General features: G+C 46.6%; 2 protein-coding genes across 3 annotated transcripts in view; both read left to right on the forward strand.

Annotated features, from left to right (window-relative positions):
• Positions 1 to 15,857, forward strand: part of lhpp (phospholysine phosphohistidine inorganic pyrophosphate phosphatase) — a 420,402-nt gene that overhangs the window by 223,893 nt on the left and 180,652 nt on the right. The window lies entirely within an intron of this gene.
• LOC140369328 (E3 ubiquitin-protein ligase TRIM8-like) lies at positions 4,018 to 14,895 on the forward strand. 2 transcript variants are annotated; one of them, XM_072456627.1, is made up of 6 exons: positions 4,018 to 4,140; positions 7,451 to 8,058; positions 9,577 to 9,672; positions 10,507 to 10,772; positions 11,503 to 11,618; positions 12,455 to 14,895. In XM_072456627.1, exons 2-6 carry the CDS (start codon positions 7,468 to 7,470, stop codon positions 13,141 to 13,143), a joined length of 1,758 nt encoding a protein of 585 aa, XP_072312728.1. In that variant the 5' UTR covers positions 4,018 to 4,140; positions 7,451 to 7,467; the 3' UTR covers positions 13,144 to 14,895. The 2 variants fall into 2 exon arrangements, with proteins under 2 accessions (XP_072312728.1, XP_072312729.1); XM_072456628.1 differs by having other exon boundaries at positions 4,127 to 4,144.

Consider the following 15,857-nt stretch of genomic DNA (forward strand, 5'->3'; position numbering starts at 1 on the left):
GATAAGATAAGACATGTTGGTATCGATCCTCAGTGTTTCCAGGATACAGTTACTTCACAACAGTTACTTCACAACAGTACGTGACATTTTCAAATGGTACTTCAACACTTTTATTTGATGTTTAAATAGTCAAATTATGATGTTTAAACTCACATTATACTTGTACTTGTACTTATACTTGAGTAACAAACTCTACCTCTTCCATCACATTGTTATATTCATGTATCTGAAACATATTTACATTATTTGTTCATATTCACACATTTACTTTTATATTACACAAACTCAACCCTTCCACTGCACCTCACAGCGGGCCCCTCACAGTGGCACCTCACAGTGGTCCTCACAGCGGACCCCTCACAGTGGCACCTCACAGTGGCACCTCACAGCGGGGCCCTCACAGTGGCCCCCTCACAGTGGCACCTCACAGTGGCACCTCACAGCGGGGCCCTCACAGTGGCCCTCATAGCGGACCCCTCACAGTGGCCCTCACAGCGGGGCCCTCACAGTGACCGTAACAGTGGCCCTCACAGCGGACCCCTCACAGTGGCCCTCACAGAGGCCCTCACAGCGGGGCCCTCACAGTGGCCCCTCCCCCTGCCTCGGCGCTCGGATCCTCTCGGTTCTAAACGTGACACGGGTCGGTTGTGTGACAGGTCACGTGACGGTCCTCGTTGATCCGGAAGGAGGGCGGCAGCGGCGGAGGGGGCTCGTGCCACCGAGACTCCAGCGCGTGAAGGCGGCGCGGACAGAGAGGGGCGGCCAGGAAGTGGAGCGCACGAGTTTCATAACAAAAGTGTGTTTTAAAAAAGTCTGTAAAGAAAATCCACAAATGTTAAACCAAATCTTTCTTAAAGGTGGAATGGACGATTTTTTTCAGCAATTTTTTTAATCATATTTCCTCGTGGCGTGGATAAATTATTTGTCCTGCCACGTATCAATCATAAAACGCACCTATCGCTCACCTGCAGCCGCGTCAGACTCGTCCCCATGTTTCCGCGTGCCTAAGCGCATGGATCTATCATAATATAGTTCCCTCAGTGTACGGGGCAAAATGAAGACGGAGAAAGACGGTTCGAGCTGACGCAGAAGTGGATGGAAATCTACGGGAGACGAGAGATGCGATGCGCTCCGTTGCGCTAATAAACAAACACACGTGTGTGTTGTATCGGTCCACACGGGGGAGTGTCATGTGCACTTCCGCCTGCGTTCTCAAATCGCAGAAAAATCATCCATTGCGCCTTTAAAGTGAAGGATTTATAAACGCTCTGTATTCATCTTCATCAATAAAACTTTTGCTCATCCGGGGCCTGGTCCTGGGGCCAGTTGCTGGGCCTGGAGGCCGGGTGCCGAGGCCTGGTGCCGGGGCCAGGTCGCAGGGCAACGGTCCAAGCAGGAATTTAAGCAATTTCAAAATAAACTGCCAATACTAAACGCAATTGAAGTTTTAAAGCAGAACTAAGTAAATTGATGTTGATAAAAGGCTGGTTTTCCGCCCGGAGACAACAGGGGGCGACAACGGACACTTCATATGCCACGGAAACACATATTTAACCATCACTGGGACATTTAGTTAGATGAAAATGTTCTCCGTAGTCTTGGTGTAGTCTTGGTGTAGACTCGGTGTAGTCTTGGTGTAGTCTTTATGTTGTCTTGGTGTAGTCCCGGTGTAGTCTTGGTGTAGACTCGGTGTAGTCTTGGTGTAGTCCCGGTGTTGTCTTGATGTAGTCTTGGTGTAGTCTCTGTGTAGACTCGGTATAGTCCCGATGTAGTCCCGGTGTAGTCTTGGTGTAGTCTTGATGTAGTCTTGGTGTAGTCTCGATGTAGTCGTCTCTGTGTAGTCCCGGTGTAGTCTTGATGTAGTCTTGGTGTAGTCCCGATGTAGTCCCGGTGTAGTCTTGGTGTAGTATTGGTGTCGTCTCGATGTAGTCTTGGTGTAGTCGTCTCGGTGTAGTCTTGGTGTAGTCTCGGTGTAGTCCCGGTGTAGTCTCGGTGTAGTCTCGGTGTAGTCTTGATGTAGTCTTGGTGTAGTCTTGGTGTAGTCTTGATGTAGTCTTGGTGTAGTCTTGATGTAGTCTTAATGTAGTCTTGATGTAGTCTTGGTGTAGTCTTGGTGTAGTCTTGATGTAGTCTTGGTGTAGTCTCGATGTAGTCTTGGTGTAGTCTTGGTGTAGTCCCGGTGTAGTCTCGGTGTAGTCTCGGTGTAGTCTTGTAGCAGTCACTGACTGTGGGCGGAGCATACAATACAGTTTCCTTTCAATGACATTATTTTATTCTAATGAGCCGATTGTAGCCTAAATAAAGCCCTTTGGGGGCCCCTAGTGATCAAGGCCCCAGGCAAATGCTTGTCTCTCCTGTTGGGTAGCTACACCCCTGGCACTCTCTGACTACCCCGTGAGAGGGCGTGTCCCAGTGTAATCTTGATGTAGTCTTGGTGTAGTCTTGATGTAGTCTTGGTGTAGTCTTGGTGTAGTCTTGGTGTAGTCTTGGTGTAGTCTTGGTGTAATCTTGGTGCACGGGGCGTGTCCCAGTGCCACAGCAGCTACTCATAATGATCTCAGATTAATTATTATTTTATTGTGAAAAGCCGGTGGCAGCTTCAGTTTAGGACAAAGGAGAGATTCTCCCGCTGCATTTACAAGTGACCTTTGACCTTCTCCATCTCGGTCATCTGTATCATTCATGACGTTTATAACCTCTAACTTCTTTATTCACCCTCTGTGTGATGAGGCTCACGCTTTAATGTGAAAGGCTTGGCCGGATGTGCGTCGCCGCCGCGGCCGCAGCTTGACACGCTCCGGGGCCCGTCCAGCTGCATTCCTCTGTGAAGCCGAGCGACAGAGAAAGAACTGCGGCCTAAACACACACGTTCTGACCCGCCGCGGAGCTCCATTTGAGGCTTTTTCGCTCGGCCCCGGCCTCGACGCGGCTCCAGACGCCGCGGCCTCATTCACGCGCCTCAAACACGGACATTAGGACTCGAGATCGGCCTGAAATGGACGCGAGTGCGCAGCGCGGTGGGTGATCCGTCTGAAGCCTTCGATCGCTTCACAAGCTCCGGCCTTTTTTTCTACGCCTTTTCTACATTTTGTCCCGTGGATTTGGCACGATGGCCCCTGGGATCGCGCTCTAGACACATCCACGTTCCGTTCTGGCCCCGCGGGGAGTCACATCGCGTTTTTTGGGCTCCGCGTCGCACCGTCATGGCCTGCTCGGCGAACAATGTCCGGTTCTTGCGTTAAAAGCTGCGTGATCGGTCTCGGCTCGCGCTGGGGCGACGCTGCGGTGACGTCTCTGGGCAAATCACGCGTCGTTTTAAGTGGATTTACGCGAGGCACGCGCGCGCGGGGCACGGTCACGGTCTGAACCGGATTCGGTGGCGAAATCGAGATCGCGATCGATAAAATCTCGGGGTTTCGGGGGAGAAAAGCCCGGACCACATTCCAGCGGACGCACCGGACGCCTTTGTCTCGCGGGACGGTCACCTGCGCGGTCAGATCTCCCGGTGCGCGCGCGCTGGCCCCGGTGCGTGATTGCGGAGCTTTTGTTCGGGCCTAAACACAAACAGAGCCACGCGAGGCCTTTCCGTGCGCGGAGCGATGCGAGCCGCGCCGCGCCGCTGCGTGATTACTATTCATGACCGCGGCGCGCGCCTGTAACTGCGCCCGTTTTCACGCTCTTTCTGAGCCTCGGCTTTTGCGCATTTTCGCCCCAGAGTTGCGACACGTCCCGCGGTCCGCCGGGCGCGAGGAGTGTTCCGGGCGCGTGGGCGAAGCGGCGCGGTCTTTACGCAGCGTTTTGGCCGTTTAGCCGCGGGGTCTCCGGGTGGTCACGCGGACACTCACGCGGACACTCGGACACGCAGCGCGAGCCGGTCCCAGGGTCAGGGTGACGCGGCCCGGTCCTCGGAGGGCGATTACTGGAAATAGGAAACGTCACCCGCACGCGCGCAGTGGAAAGCACCGAGGTGTCGCCCGTGATTGTCCTTTTACTTTTGGTTTTTGGGGGTGTGTGACGCCCGGTGTGGGGGTCCCGAGACCTGTGACGCCCGGTGTGGGGTCTTGAGACCGGTGTTCGGGGCGGAGAGTCTGTCATCCCTTCATCCGGTGGTCCCGAGCGCACGGAAGAGGATTTAACGAGGTACGTGAAGATAACGAGGTGAAGGATGTGGGGGGTTTAGAGCTGGTTATTGATGGATTAATAATGCATAAGACAATGTGTCTGTATTTATTTCTGATTTAATCCAGATAACATGACCTGGTTTGGACCTGGTTTAGACCTGGTTTAGTCCTGGTTTAGGCCTGGTTTAGACCTGGTTTAGATCTGGTTTGGACCTGGTTTAGTCCTGGTTTAGGCCTGGTTTAGTCCTGGTTTAGTCCTGGTTTAGTCCTGGTTTAAACCTTCAGTTCCTCATAACATGTTTGACTCTTGCTTTAGTGTTTGTTCCTGGTTTGGTCACTGGTATTGTACTGGGTTAATCGTGTCTAGTCTTATTTTACCTGGTTTAGACCTGACATACTAAACAGACTCATAATTATGGAGGAGGCATTTTCAGAGAGACGGACTAAATCAATCAATTATTAATGAAATGACTAAATTACTCTGACTCCAAAGATTTCCACAGAAAAAGCCCAAAAAATAATCGGCGTGCACTTAATCGAAGGCGTCGTATCGTATTTGTCGTAATAGCGTTAAACCCGCGGCGTGTTGTGCGAGTGTCACACCGTGAGTCGGACCTTCGGCGTGTTGTGCGAGTGTCACACCGTGAGTCGTACCCGCGGCGTGTTGTGCGAGTGTCACACCGTGAGTCGGACCTTCGGCGTGTTGTGCGAGTGTCACACCGTGAGTCGTACCCGCGGCGTGTTGTGCGAGTGTCACACCGTGAGTCGGACCTTCGGCGTGTTGTGCGAGTGTCACACCGTGAGTCGGACCATGGGAGTGAAAACATGACTTATATTTCCCAGCATAGCGTGAGTAAAACATTTCCCCACACCGCCCCCTTGTGGTGACGCCATAGTCTGGACTGTGAGCCGTTTAAGGACAGGGACTAAGCACAGGGACTAAGCACAGGGACTAAGCACAGGGACTAAGCACAGGGACTAAGCACAGGGACTAAGCACAGGGACTAAGCACAGGGACTAAGCACAGGGGCTACGCACACGTTTTAACACCGTTTTAACCGTCTCAAACCCGCTCGCGCTTCCTTGTTCGTCCGGACTAAACAGGCTCTAAAACACACGCGGAAAGAGTTGTCAGAACAAAAAACGCGACGTTACTATAGCAAAATTTGAAAAAGGAATAAAGTATTTCACATTGTTTGAAGTATTCTCTATCCAGAAGACTTCAGTCGTGGTATTATAACTTTTATTTGGTTAAAATTGAGTTTACGTCCACATTAGAGCAAGAAATAACCTGTATAAGAATAACTGACACGTCGTGATATCGTGTCGCCAAAAACGACAGTTATGAAGCATATTACGAAGTCCATATTAAAGGTTCTCCTGTTTTTCTAATTCTGACTTAGTTTAATGGTGTAGAACCTGTGGTGAATATTTATCACAGTTTTACTTCTGTTAAGTTGCAGTTTGGGAAGAAATTTAGAAACATAAGAGTTTAAAATGACAGGAAGTGGAGCTGAATCCCTCTGTGATGTCATCAGTGTGCGACACAGAGACAGTTTAAACCATGGTTGGACTAAATAAAGGTGTTTTATGGTGTTATTGTGTCAGATCAGAACTGTTTTGTCATTTATGTGGAGTTTGGCTCTTGTTTACAGTCTGGTTGCTATGGTAACAGCTGTGGAATCACCTCTATGTCATATTTGTGCTCGTGTCCAACCAGGAAGTACAATTATAAACTTTACGGTCAAACTGGGACAAACGGGACAAATGTTTAGTCAAATCTGAAATATAATTGTGTTCAGTGAGTTTTAGTGAAACGTGTCATAGGGACTCAACCAAACCAGGTCTAAACTATCGTAAAACATTAAAAAAGGACTGAAATTCAAACAAAATCGACTGCATTAAAGCAGCTGAAAATGAAGGGTTTTAAAGGGCCATGACAGGTTTTTACAATGTTCTCATTCTGACTTTATCTGGTGTGTTTATACCTGTCGTACATGTAAATTATAGTTTTACACCGATCGAGCAGGTATTTGTGGAGAAAACATTGAATTATCTGTAGAAAATGACAGGAAGTGACATCACACCAGGGACACTCATAACGGGAAGTGACATCACACCAGGGGACACTCATACAGGAAGTGACATCACATCAGGGACACTCATAACGGGAAGTGACATCACACCAGGGACACTCGTAACAGGAAGTGACATCACACCAGGGACACTCGTAACAGGAAGTGACATCACACCAGGGACACTCGTAACAGGAAGTGACATCACACCAGGGACACTCGTAACAGGAAGTGACATCACACCAGGGACACTCGTACAGGAAGTGACATCACACCAGGGACACTCGTACAGGAAGTGACATCACACCAGGGACACTAATTCCAGTCAAAGTTTATGCAGAATTTACACAAAAGAATTAACTTTTTTGACTCTCTAAACATTAATTCAACAAAATAAATTCGCTCTCGTATATTTTTAGTCGTCAAATACAAAAAAATGGTGACATTAGCTGAGTTTTGGCCCAGTGTTTGCTGGGTAATTTCATAGTGTGATGTCATCAATTACAAACAGGAAGTGACATTATAAACCTTAAAAATGTGCTATTCTGAGATAACATTTAAAACAATTTTTTTTAGCAAAATTCTAAATATATTTATCTTAACTGCGTTTCAGTTCAGTGAGTCGTCCGACCTGTAGGGGGCGCTCCTCTGTGTTTTTAAAGTTCGTCTACGCCGCAGCTAACCGACTGGAATGTACTCTTAGTTAAACGCAGACGCGCGGGAGGTCAAAGGTCACTCAAAAAGCCCGAATAGTGTGTCAAGCCAGACTTTTTTGATAGTTTCTGAACCGACAGAACTCGTACAAACTCACATGGAAACGCAAAGAAAGTCGTGTTATTTTGTGTCAAATGTCGTTATTTTTAAAAATCAGCGTGGAGAATGGGGTTGATCATTTTTAGTGTCGCGACTTGGTAACAAGTCAATCGCAACTATTGAAATAACCGTCCATACACGGGTTCTGAGTCATGAGCTGAGGAGTTTTATGACTCAAATCAATCCAGAATTGCGTTAGAATCGTGTGGAAAAAGTGTAAACTCGTGTATTTTGTCCGTAAACGTGCTCCACCAGCTTCTGAAACGTCTTCACTTCAGCTTCATCTGGGTCAAATGCATTAAACGTCTTTTCACGTCTTCTGTGTTGACTCATTAAAAAAAAAAAGACTGATCGCTTTGCCGTAAACGGTGGTCAGCCGCGGCGCTAGCGTGAAAAGCCCGTCCGGCGCATTAACGGGCGCTTCTCGCCTCTCGCCCTCAGGTCCGGCCTCCTTCACCATGACGTCTCCGGATCTCGCCGAGTCCTGGAGGAACTGCTTCGAGGAGGAGCTGATCTGCCCGATCTGCCTCCACGTGTTCTCGGAGCCCATCCAGCTGCCGTGCAAGCACAACTTCTGCCGCGGCTGCATCAGCGAGGCCTGGGCCAAGGACTCCACGGTGACGCGCTGCCCCGAGTGTAACCACGGCTACTCGCAGAAGCCCAACCTGGAGAAGAACCACAAGCTCTCCAACATCGTGGAGAAGTACAACGCCCTGAGCGTGGAGAAGGCGTCGGCCCCGGCGCTGCAGTGCATCCTGTGCCGCCGCGGCCCGCCCCTGCCCGCCGTGAAGGTCTGCCTACGCTGCAACGCCCCCTGCTGCCAGTCGCACGTGCAGACGCACCTGCAGCAGCCGTGCTCTGCCCTGGGGCATCTGCTGGTGGAGGCGGGCGCGGTCAAGGCGTGGACCTGCCCGCAGCACGACGAGTACCGGCTGTACCACTGCGACGCCGAGCAGACGGCCGTGTGCCAGTACTGCTGCTTCGCCCGCTGCCACCCCACGCACGGGCACGCGGTCAGCGACGTGGAGCTGCGCCGCAACGACATACGGGTGAGTGCTTCTATGTTAGCTTCAATGTTAGCTTCAATGTTGGGTTTAATGTTGGGTTAAACGGGTTAAAAGTTGGGTTTTTGGTTTTGGGTTAAATGTTGGGTTTTGGGTCAAACGTTTGTTTAAATGTTGGGTTTTGGGTTAAACGTTTGTTTAAATGTTGGGTTTTGGGTCAAACGTTTGTTTAAATGTTGGGTTTTGGGTTAAACGTTTGTTTAAATGTTGGGTTTTGGGTCAAACGTTGGTTCACTTCAGTCTCTAAAATGGCAGTTCAGAGCGTTCGTGGGCCGTGTTTTCTCTTGTGCTGGAATGACAAACAATGCAGAGGAGTCGGACACAATGAGGGGCTCTCAGCGCTCTTATCTGCCCAGCACAGGTGCATCCTCACTGGGGAGGGAGAGGGAGGAGATGCACTCAAGGTCTGGTCTTTAGTCCTGGTTTAGTCCTGGTTCAGTCTTGGTTTAGGCCCGGTTTAGACCAGGTTTAGTCCTGGTTTAGACCTGGTTTAGACCTGGTTTAGACCTGGTTTAGACCTGGTTTAGACCTGGTTTAGACCTGGTTTAGGCCTGGTTTAGGCCTGGTTTATGCCAGGTTTAGGCCAGGTTTAGACCTGGTTTAGGCCAGGTTTAGGCCAGGTTTAGGCCAGGTTTAGACCTGGTTTAGACCTGGTTTAGACCTGGTTTAGGCCAGGTTTAGGCCAGGTTTAGGCCAGGTTTAGGCCTGGTTTAGGCCTGGTTTAGGCCTGGTTTAGGCCTGGTTTAGGCTAGGTTTAGGCCAGGTTTAGGCCTGGTTTAGGCCTGGTTTAGGCTAGGTTTAGGCCAGGTTTAGCTGTGGAAACGCAGACAATTGTCCTGGTTTATGGTCCACATCTCGACCCACAAGAAACAAAAAACGGATCCAAAGTTCAAAATCAGGTCGGATAAGTCACAAATGATGTACTTCAAAGCCATAAGACAAAAATAATAATGACACTTCTGACGTCTTGACATTCTGGACAGACGGTCAGTAGATGGCGCTGTCCTTAGTCACGTCCCGAGCAGGAAATACGGGCGCCGTGAGTCAAGCGTTAGCGCCGCGGCTAACACCTGCTGCAGAGTCTGACTGTGACTCATGCTTCTGCCGGACTTTTCCACAGGACACGAGAACAAGACGGATAAAGAATCTGCAATTCACAATATTTGTTTTTTTAAAGGAGACGTATGGTTCCTAGTGTTGAACTTTAATAATGGAAGATCGTCATTTTTACATTGTTTTCATGGTCTAAACCAGGTCTAAACCAGGTCTAAACCAGGTCTAAACCAGGTCTAACCCTGGTCTAACCCTGGTCTAACCCTGGTCTAACCCTGGTCTAACCCTGGTCTAACCCTGGTCTAACCCTGGTCTAAACCAGGGTTAAACCATAAAAATGACCATTGTTTGTTGACGATGTTTAAATGTGCTTTGTGGATTCTGTCGGTGGTTTTGATGTAAATGTGAAATCTCGGTTCAGTTTGAACGTCTTTTGTTTCCCTCCTGCAGCAAACACTGCTGCGTCAGCAGGAGAAGGTGGAGGAGCGCGTCCAGGAGATCGAGGAGCAGCTCTGCAAACTGGACTCCGACAAATGTGTGGTCGAGGTGAGATCCACTGACCCATTCACCTGACATAAAGAACATGCTAACAAGTTTACCAAAGCATCAGTTTTACCCCAAAATCACTAAATCCATTGAATTCTTCTTCCTCTGTGTCACTTCTAAACAACTCCACAAACTCCAGAGGTAGAGGAAGTGCAGATTCTTCTTCTGCGTCGCTTAGAGACTAGAGCGCCCTCTTGTGGTTGTCAGTGTGAGAATAACGAATAATATCACATATAAGTCGCTCTGGAGTACAAGTCGCACCCCGACCAAAACTATGAAAAAAGTCCGGAAAATAGGGTGTAATTATTATTGTTAAAAAAAAAATACAAAAAATACCAGTACCCAATCTGTCTTTTGTCCAGCCCTATCTTTTTGTTGTTGTCATTTTTTGTCAGTTTTAATTTTTTGTACATATGAATTGTGTTTTTCTTGAATAATAACAAAAATAGAGAAGAAAGTCCTCTCCCCTCCGAGCCTCAGAAACACTCTCGTTCTGAATCTCCTCCATAAATGACCTTTTCTCCATCTGTGACTCTGAGAATCTCCTGCTGTTTTTTACTCCATAAATCATCTCCAGACTCGCGCTTCACCATCTTTACAGCTGCACCGCTTCAACCAGGAAGTCGGCGAGCAGCTGCGTTAGCAAACGGTGTTGAGTTTAAAATGGCGTAATTCCCTCTGGAGCCAAAGCTCAGTTACACTGGCGTCTCCCAAGGCTGTGGCAAAGTTATTTTTTGTAGTTCTAAAACATGACATATCAAACTAAATGTACTTGATCACGTTTAAAGGGCAATAACGTGACTAATAACGCGCAATATGTGTCCTTTAACGCAGGACCGGGTGTGCGAGCTGAAGGAGGAGGTGCGTCTCCAGTACCAGAGGATGCACCAGCTCCTGGAGGAGGATCTGGTCCGGACCCTGGAGGCGCTGGACCGGGCCCAGTCCAGGTTCTGCCAGGAGAACTCGGCCCAGGTCCTGGTTCTGGGCGAACAGCGGCACGAGGCCCAGAAGCTCATCAGCTCCATCAACACCGTGTTCGAGAAGTCGGAACAGCTCAGCTTCATGAAGAACACCAAACCGGTCAAGATCCTCAGCGACAGGTACTGGTTTAGACCTGGTTTAGTCCTAGTTTAGACCTGGTTTAGACCTGATTTAGTCCTGGTTTAGTCCTGGTTTAGTCCTGGTTTAGACCTGGTTTAGACCTGGTTTAGACCTGGTTTAGTCCTAGTTTAGGCCTAGTTTAGTCCTAGTTTAGGCTGGTCTCGAGCTGTTTTTTTCTTGTGTCTCTCTCGTTTTACACTGTATTTAAAATATTTTATACTTAAGTAAAAATATTTTACATTTAAAAAAATATATTTTACACTTTATCTTTATTTAAAATATTATACACTTCTGGTAAAATATTTTACACTTTATTTTAAATATTTTACACTTTTACAAACAGACCTGGTTTAGGCCTGGTTTGGACCTGGTTTGGACCTGGTTTGGACCTGGTTTGGACCTGGTTTAGGCCTGGTTTAGGCCTGGTTTAGACCTGGTTTAGACCTGGTTTGGACCTGGTTTGGACCTGGTTTGGACCTGGTTTAGGCCTGGTTTAGACCTGGTTTAGACCTGGTTTAGTCCTGGTTTAGTCCTGGTTTAGACCTGGTTTAGACCTGGTTTGGACCTGGTTTGGACCTGGTTTAGGCCTGGTTTGGACCTGGTTTAGGCCTGGTTTAGTCCTGGTTTGGACCTGGTTTGGACCTGGTTTAGGCCTGGTTTAGACCTGGTTTAGACCTGGTTTAATCCTCATTTACTCTCTCGTTTACTCTCGTTCCTCTCTGGTTTCAGATCTCAGGCGTGCGTGGGCAGCAGCCTTCCTCCGTACAAAGTGGGAAACCTCAACTCCAAACTCTTCCTGTCGGAGATCTCCAAACGAGAGAAGAGCCTCCGCCGGACTCTGGAGAGTGAGTGACACGTCTTCTGACTCCGCCTTCTTCATTTAGACTTCAAAACTGTCTTTGTCACTTAAAAGCTCCTTACGTGCGTTTTAAGCCCTGTTTTTAGTCTGTGATTTTAAACGTAAATCGTTTCAGGATGTCTCTGCGGCCGGATTTGAGCTAAACTAACACGATTATTTCGCCGCAGGTTTAAAGTGACGTATGACAGGATTTTACGATTGTCTAATTCTGACTTCATCTGGTGTGTTTATACCTGTCGTACATATAAATGATAGTTTTACACCGATCGAGCAGGTATTTGTGGAATAAACGCTGGAAAATCTGTAAAAAAATGAAAGGAAGTGACATCACACCAGGGACACTCCTACAGGAAGTGACATCACACCAGGGACACTCATTCCAGTCAAAAGTTTATGCAGAATCCATATATTTTTATTCGTCAAATTACAAACATGTCGACATTAGATGAGTTTTCTGGGTAATTTCCTACTGTGATGTCATCAATTTCAAACAGGAAGTGAAATTATAAACCTAAAAATGTTCTATTCCGTGATAAAATGTGTATAATTTTTTTTAGCAAAAGTCCAAATATATTTGATCTCAACTGCGTTTTAGTTCAATGAGTCGTCCGACCTGTAGGGGGCGCTCTAAAGTTTAGATCAAGTGGATGTGTCGGTGCGAAGGGATTAAACGCACAGGTACGTGACGCTAAAAACAAACGATAATAAAGGTTCTCGTCATGTTTCAGCGAGTTTAGCCGCTCGCCGCGTAAAAACAACGCCGCGTGTCCTCGTCCGAATGCGCTGTAGAGTTTGTGTTTACACGTTTTGTCTGTCTTCCAGCTCCTCTGACTCCGCCCTCCGCCTTCCTCCAGTCCGTCACGGCGTTCCCGAGCGGCCACGGCGCCGCGTCGGCCGAGAAACGCAAGCACTCGTCCGCCTTCCCCGAGTCGTCCTCCGCGTCCTCCTCGTCCTCCAACAAAACCAGCTACAAAGACTCCTCCTCCTCGGCGCCCAAGCAACCGTATCTAGGCACCTCCTCTTCCGGCGAGGGCCAATCCACCAACCAGCCGCCGCCGCCGCCGTCACAGCAACCGCCGCTGGCCCCGCCCTGCATCAACGACTCCGCCACCTCCTCGTCCAATCACCACTCGGGTTCCGTCTTCAGCTCCTCCCACTTCCCGGGAGGCAGCGGCGGCGGCGGCGGGGGCGGGGCTTCGCACGCGTCGCAGCTTCCTCAGTACGGCGGGCGCAAGATTCTGGTTTGCACCATGGATAACTGCTACTGCTCCGGTGTGCCGTCGGTGTCGGGGCACCGCGCCCACCCGCCGTACCCCCGCTCGGGCTCGTTCCCCTGGGTGAGCGCGCAGGATTACCCGCCGCCGCCGCCGCCGCCCGGTCTGGCGGCCGGCGGGCCCACCATGCAGGGACTGGCCGTGCGCGACTGGATCGACGCTTCGCAAACGCACAGACACGCGGATTTCTACGGTCTCTACGGGCAACCGTCGGCCAAGCACTACGTCACCAGTTAACGACGGCGACGGCGACGGGCTCAGCGCTGCAAAAAAGTCCAATATCTGGAGTTAAAACGACCTGAGTTCAGAAAAATAACTGATTTGACTTGGACAATTTAGTTTTACAGGTTTAACATAATTAACATTAACCTATTGATCAAAACTACAATTATACATTAATTAATTCAAGCTAAACAACATGTTTTGAATTTATTCTACTAAAACATTAATTATTAAACAATAAAAGTCAGTTCATTTTCTTTTAATAAATAACATTGAAAATAAAATGAAAAATGTATTTTAATATTTAGGAAGGAATTAAAAAAACTAAACTACAATAACTGTCAATATTATAACCCCACCCACCAATTTTAAATCAATTAATCTAAGCTATATTATGTATTTATTAACATAAATACTACACATTTACTAAAACATACAGAATAAAAATAATTTTCTTTAAATCAAAAAAAAAAAATATAATGAAAAGTGATTTAATAAAATTTAGATGATATTTTTGGTTTCAATTGACAATAAAAACATTGAACAGTCGGAAATATTTTCAAATAAAATTGGATCATCTAAATTTAAAACTAAATAAATCCTGTAGAATAAATACAAATAAAAGAAGGTTCTGAATTCAAGTCGTTTTAACTCTCGTAGACATTTTATTTTTGCAGAGAATAAAAGTGTGACAGGAAAATGTAGTTACTTTATGGTCGTTAAAGTGGTTTATGCAATAAGCACTTGGATTCAGCCCAGTCCAGACGACGCACTTGAAATCTGAGCACTTCCTCCTGAAACCCGCTCGATTCAAACCAATTCCTCGCATTTCTCAACATTCTTTTTGTTGGCACCGCTTTAAAATGGTAAACGACCCAAGTAAAAAGAGATTAAATGTTGTTTTTCAATTGAAGTTGTGCACATTTAGTTAAAAAATGTCAAAAAAAACTCCCTCAAAACATGAAAATTCAGACTTTGAGGACAAATTATTTCCATTTCCTCCTGAAGAACGTGTGTTTGGTCAAATTCTTTATCTATGAGCCACAGTTTTGAAAAGGCTTATGTAAAACGCCACATTTTACATAATATGTTCCACGATTTAAACGTTTTAACGTGTTTGGGTTGATGTAAATTGGAAAATGAGACAAAAAACCCTCCTTTTTCTACAGTTTTAAACAACACAATAAAACGACAACAAAAATTACACTTTGACTTAGGTTAGTTTGTGTTTTAGTTGAATTTTTTTTCAAATATTGTCATGACTCACAAATTAAGTTTTTGAAATTTCCCAATAGCTTAAAATGGCTTAAGTCTTTAAGTTTGAGTCTTTGGTTAGTAAAAGTTGAAACAAATACAAACAAACCAAGTCCAAATGTCATTTTTATTCATTCATTTAAAGTTGATTAGCTCAGTTTGTTGAAAAATCCAAACAGTCGAATTCCAAACAGCTTAAAAACAGATTTTTCAAAAAACAAGAGGAGTTTTTTACTACTTTAGATCGACACTTGGGTCGGTAAAAGTTGGACAAACCAAGTCCCAAACCAGCCTCAACAAAGAACCTAAAATAACTACATTTTTTGCTTCTGTCGATTGTTTCCAAACACCAAATAATAGCACATGCGCCGACTGTATTAGCACCATTGTGTAACTCTTATCATCTTTAACATTTGACGCTCGGGGGCAGGGTACAAAACTCTCCACTCTACCTTTTATTATGTCTATCATTCTTGTATTATTGCTGTTGTCATATTCAATGTTTAGATTCCCTTTGGCACGAGGTTGGAGCAGACACTGTAAGGCCTGAAAGGAGAGATTTTATTTATGATTTTGGAGATTTTTTAAAGTCGGTCGGGTAGCGTTTGGTCGGTTATAGCCTGTATTTGTCATTATATTTGTCTTTTTTTTTTTTTTTTTCATTGTTGCGTCTGAGAAATGCAAGCAATACGTTTACAGTGACACCAAATGATCAAAAGCAACATTCACTCGTCAAACTATTCTCCTTTTTTGGCGCCGTTTTCCCGGTAATAACGGATCAAATTTCGTGCCACGACGTAAACGTGTCGCTTGTCCACATTTTGTCCACGTTTTCTTTTCAAAAATGGCCGACGGTCTTTTCTCGACGGCAGCGATTCAATTCCCAAAACTTCTCCGCGGAGTTTAAAGCACTTGTCATTACCCGATTTGAACTCTAGGAGGCGCTAGCGGCGCTGTTTGCAGGGTGTTTGTTACTGTGGTGAAATGAAAAACCAAAATACTGAAAGGACACATAGCTTTTAACCGTTCTGTAGTTTGTTTTCCCCCTCATCGAAAACAGGGCTGGAGTTTAGCTTCTCCGAGCCTCACAAAACACTTTTTAAATGTCAAATGTTGATCTGGACATCTCTTGTGCTGTTTTTAAGTCCGTAAATCATCACGGACTCATTTCTAACTCAAATCACCTCAAATGCAACTGTGTGTTTACGTTAGCATGTCGGGGCAAGCTAGCTTTTGTTTATCGCCCCACTGTAATTCCCTCTGCCGCCAGTAGATGGGAGCGCTAACGCCAAATCCCGACGAGGGAACGCCCGGCTGAGCGAAAGACGCCAAAGTAAACGCACAAGAACAAGTTTAAAGGACAAGGACGATGCAAATAATGCAGAATATGTGTCCTTTAAAGTCCGGTACGGCAGTTTTCAAAATCAAAATGTCAAAAGAAGAGCATTTGGATTTTCGTCGCTAATACAGTTTTT

This window comes from Eucyclogobius newberryi, unplaced genomic scaffold (assembly GCF_026437365.1).
Source record: "Eucyclogobius newberryi isolate DKJ021-1_F unplaced genomic scaffold, fEucNew1.0.hap1 SCAF_20, whole genome shotgun sequence".
Lineage (NCBI taxonomy): Eukaryota > Metazoa > Chordata > Actinopteri > Gobiiformes > Gobiidae > Eucyclogobius > Eucyclogobius newberryi.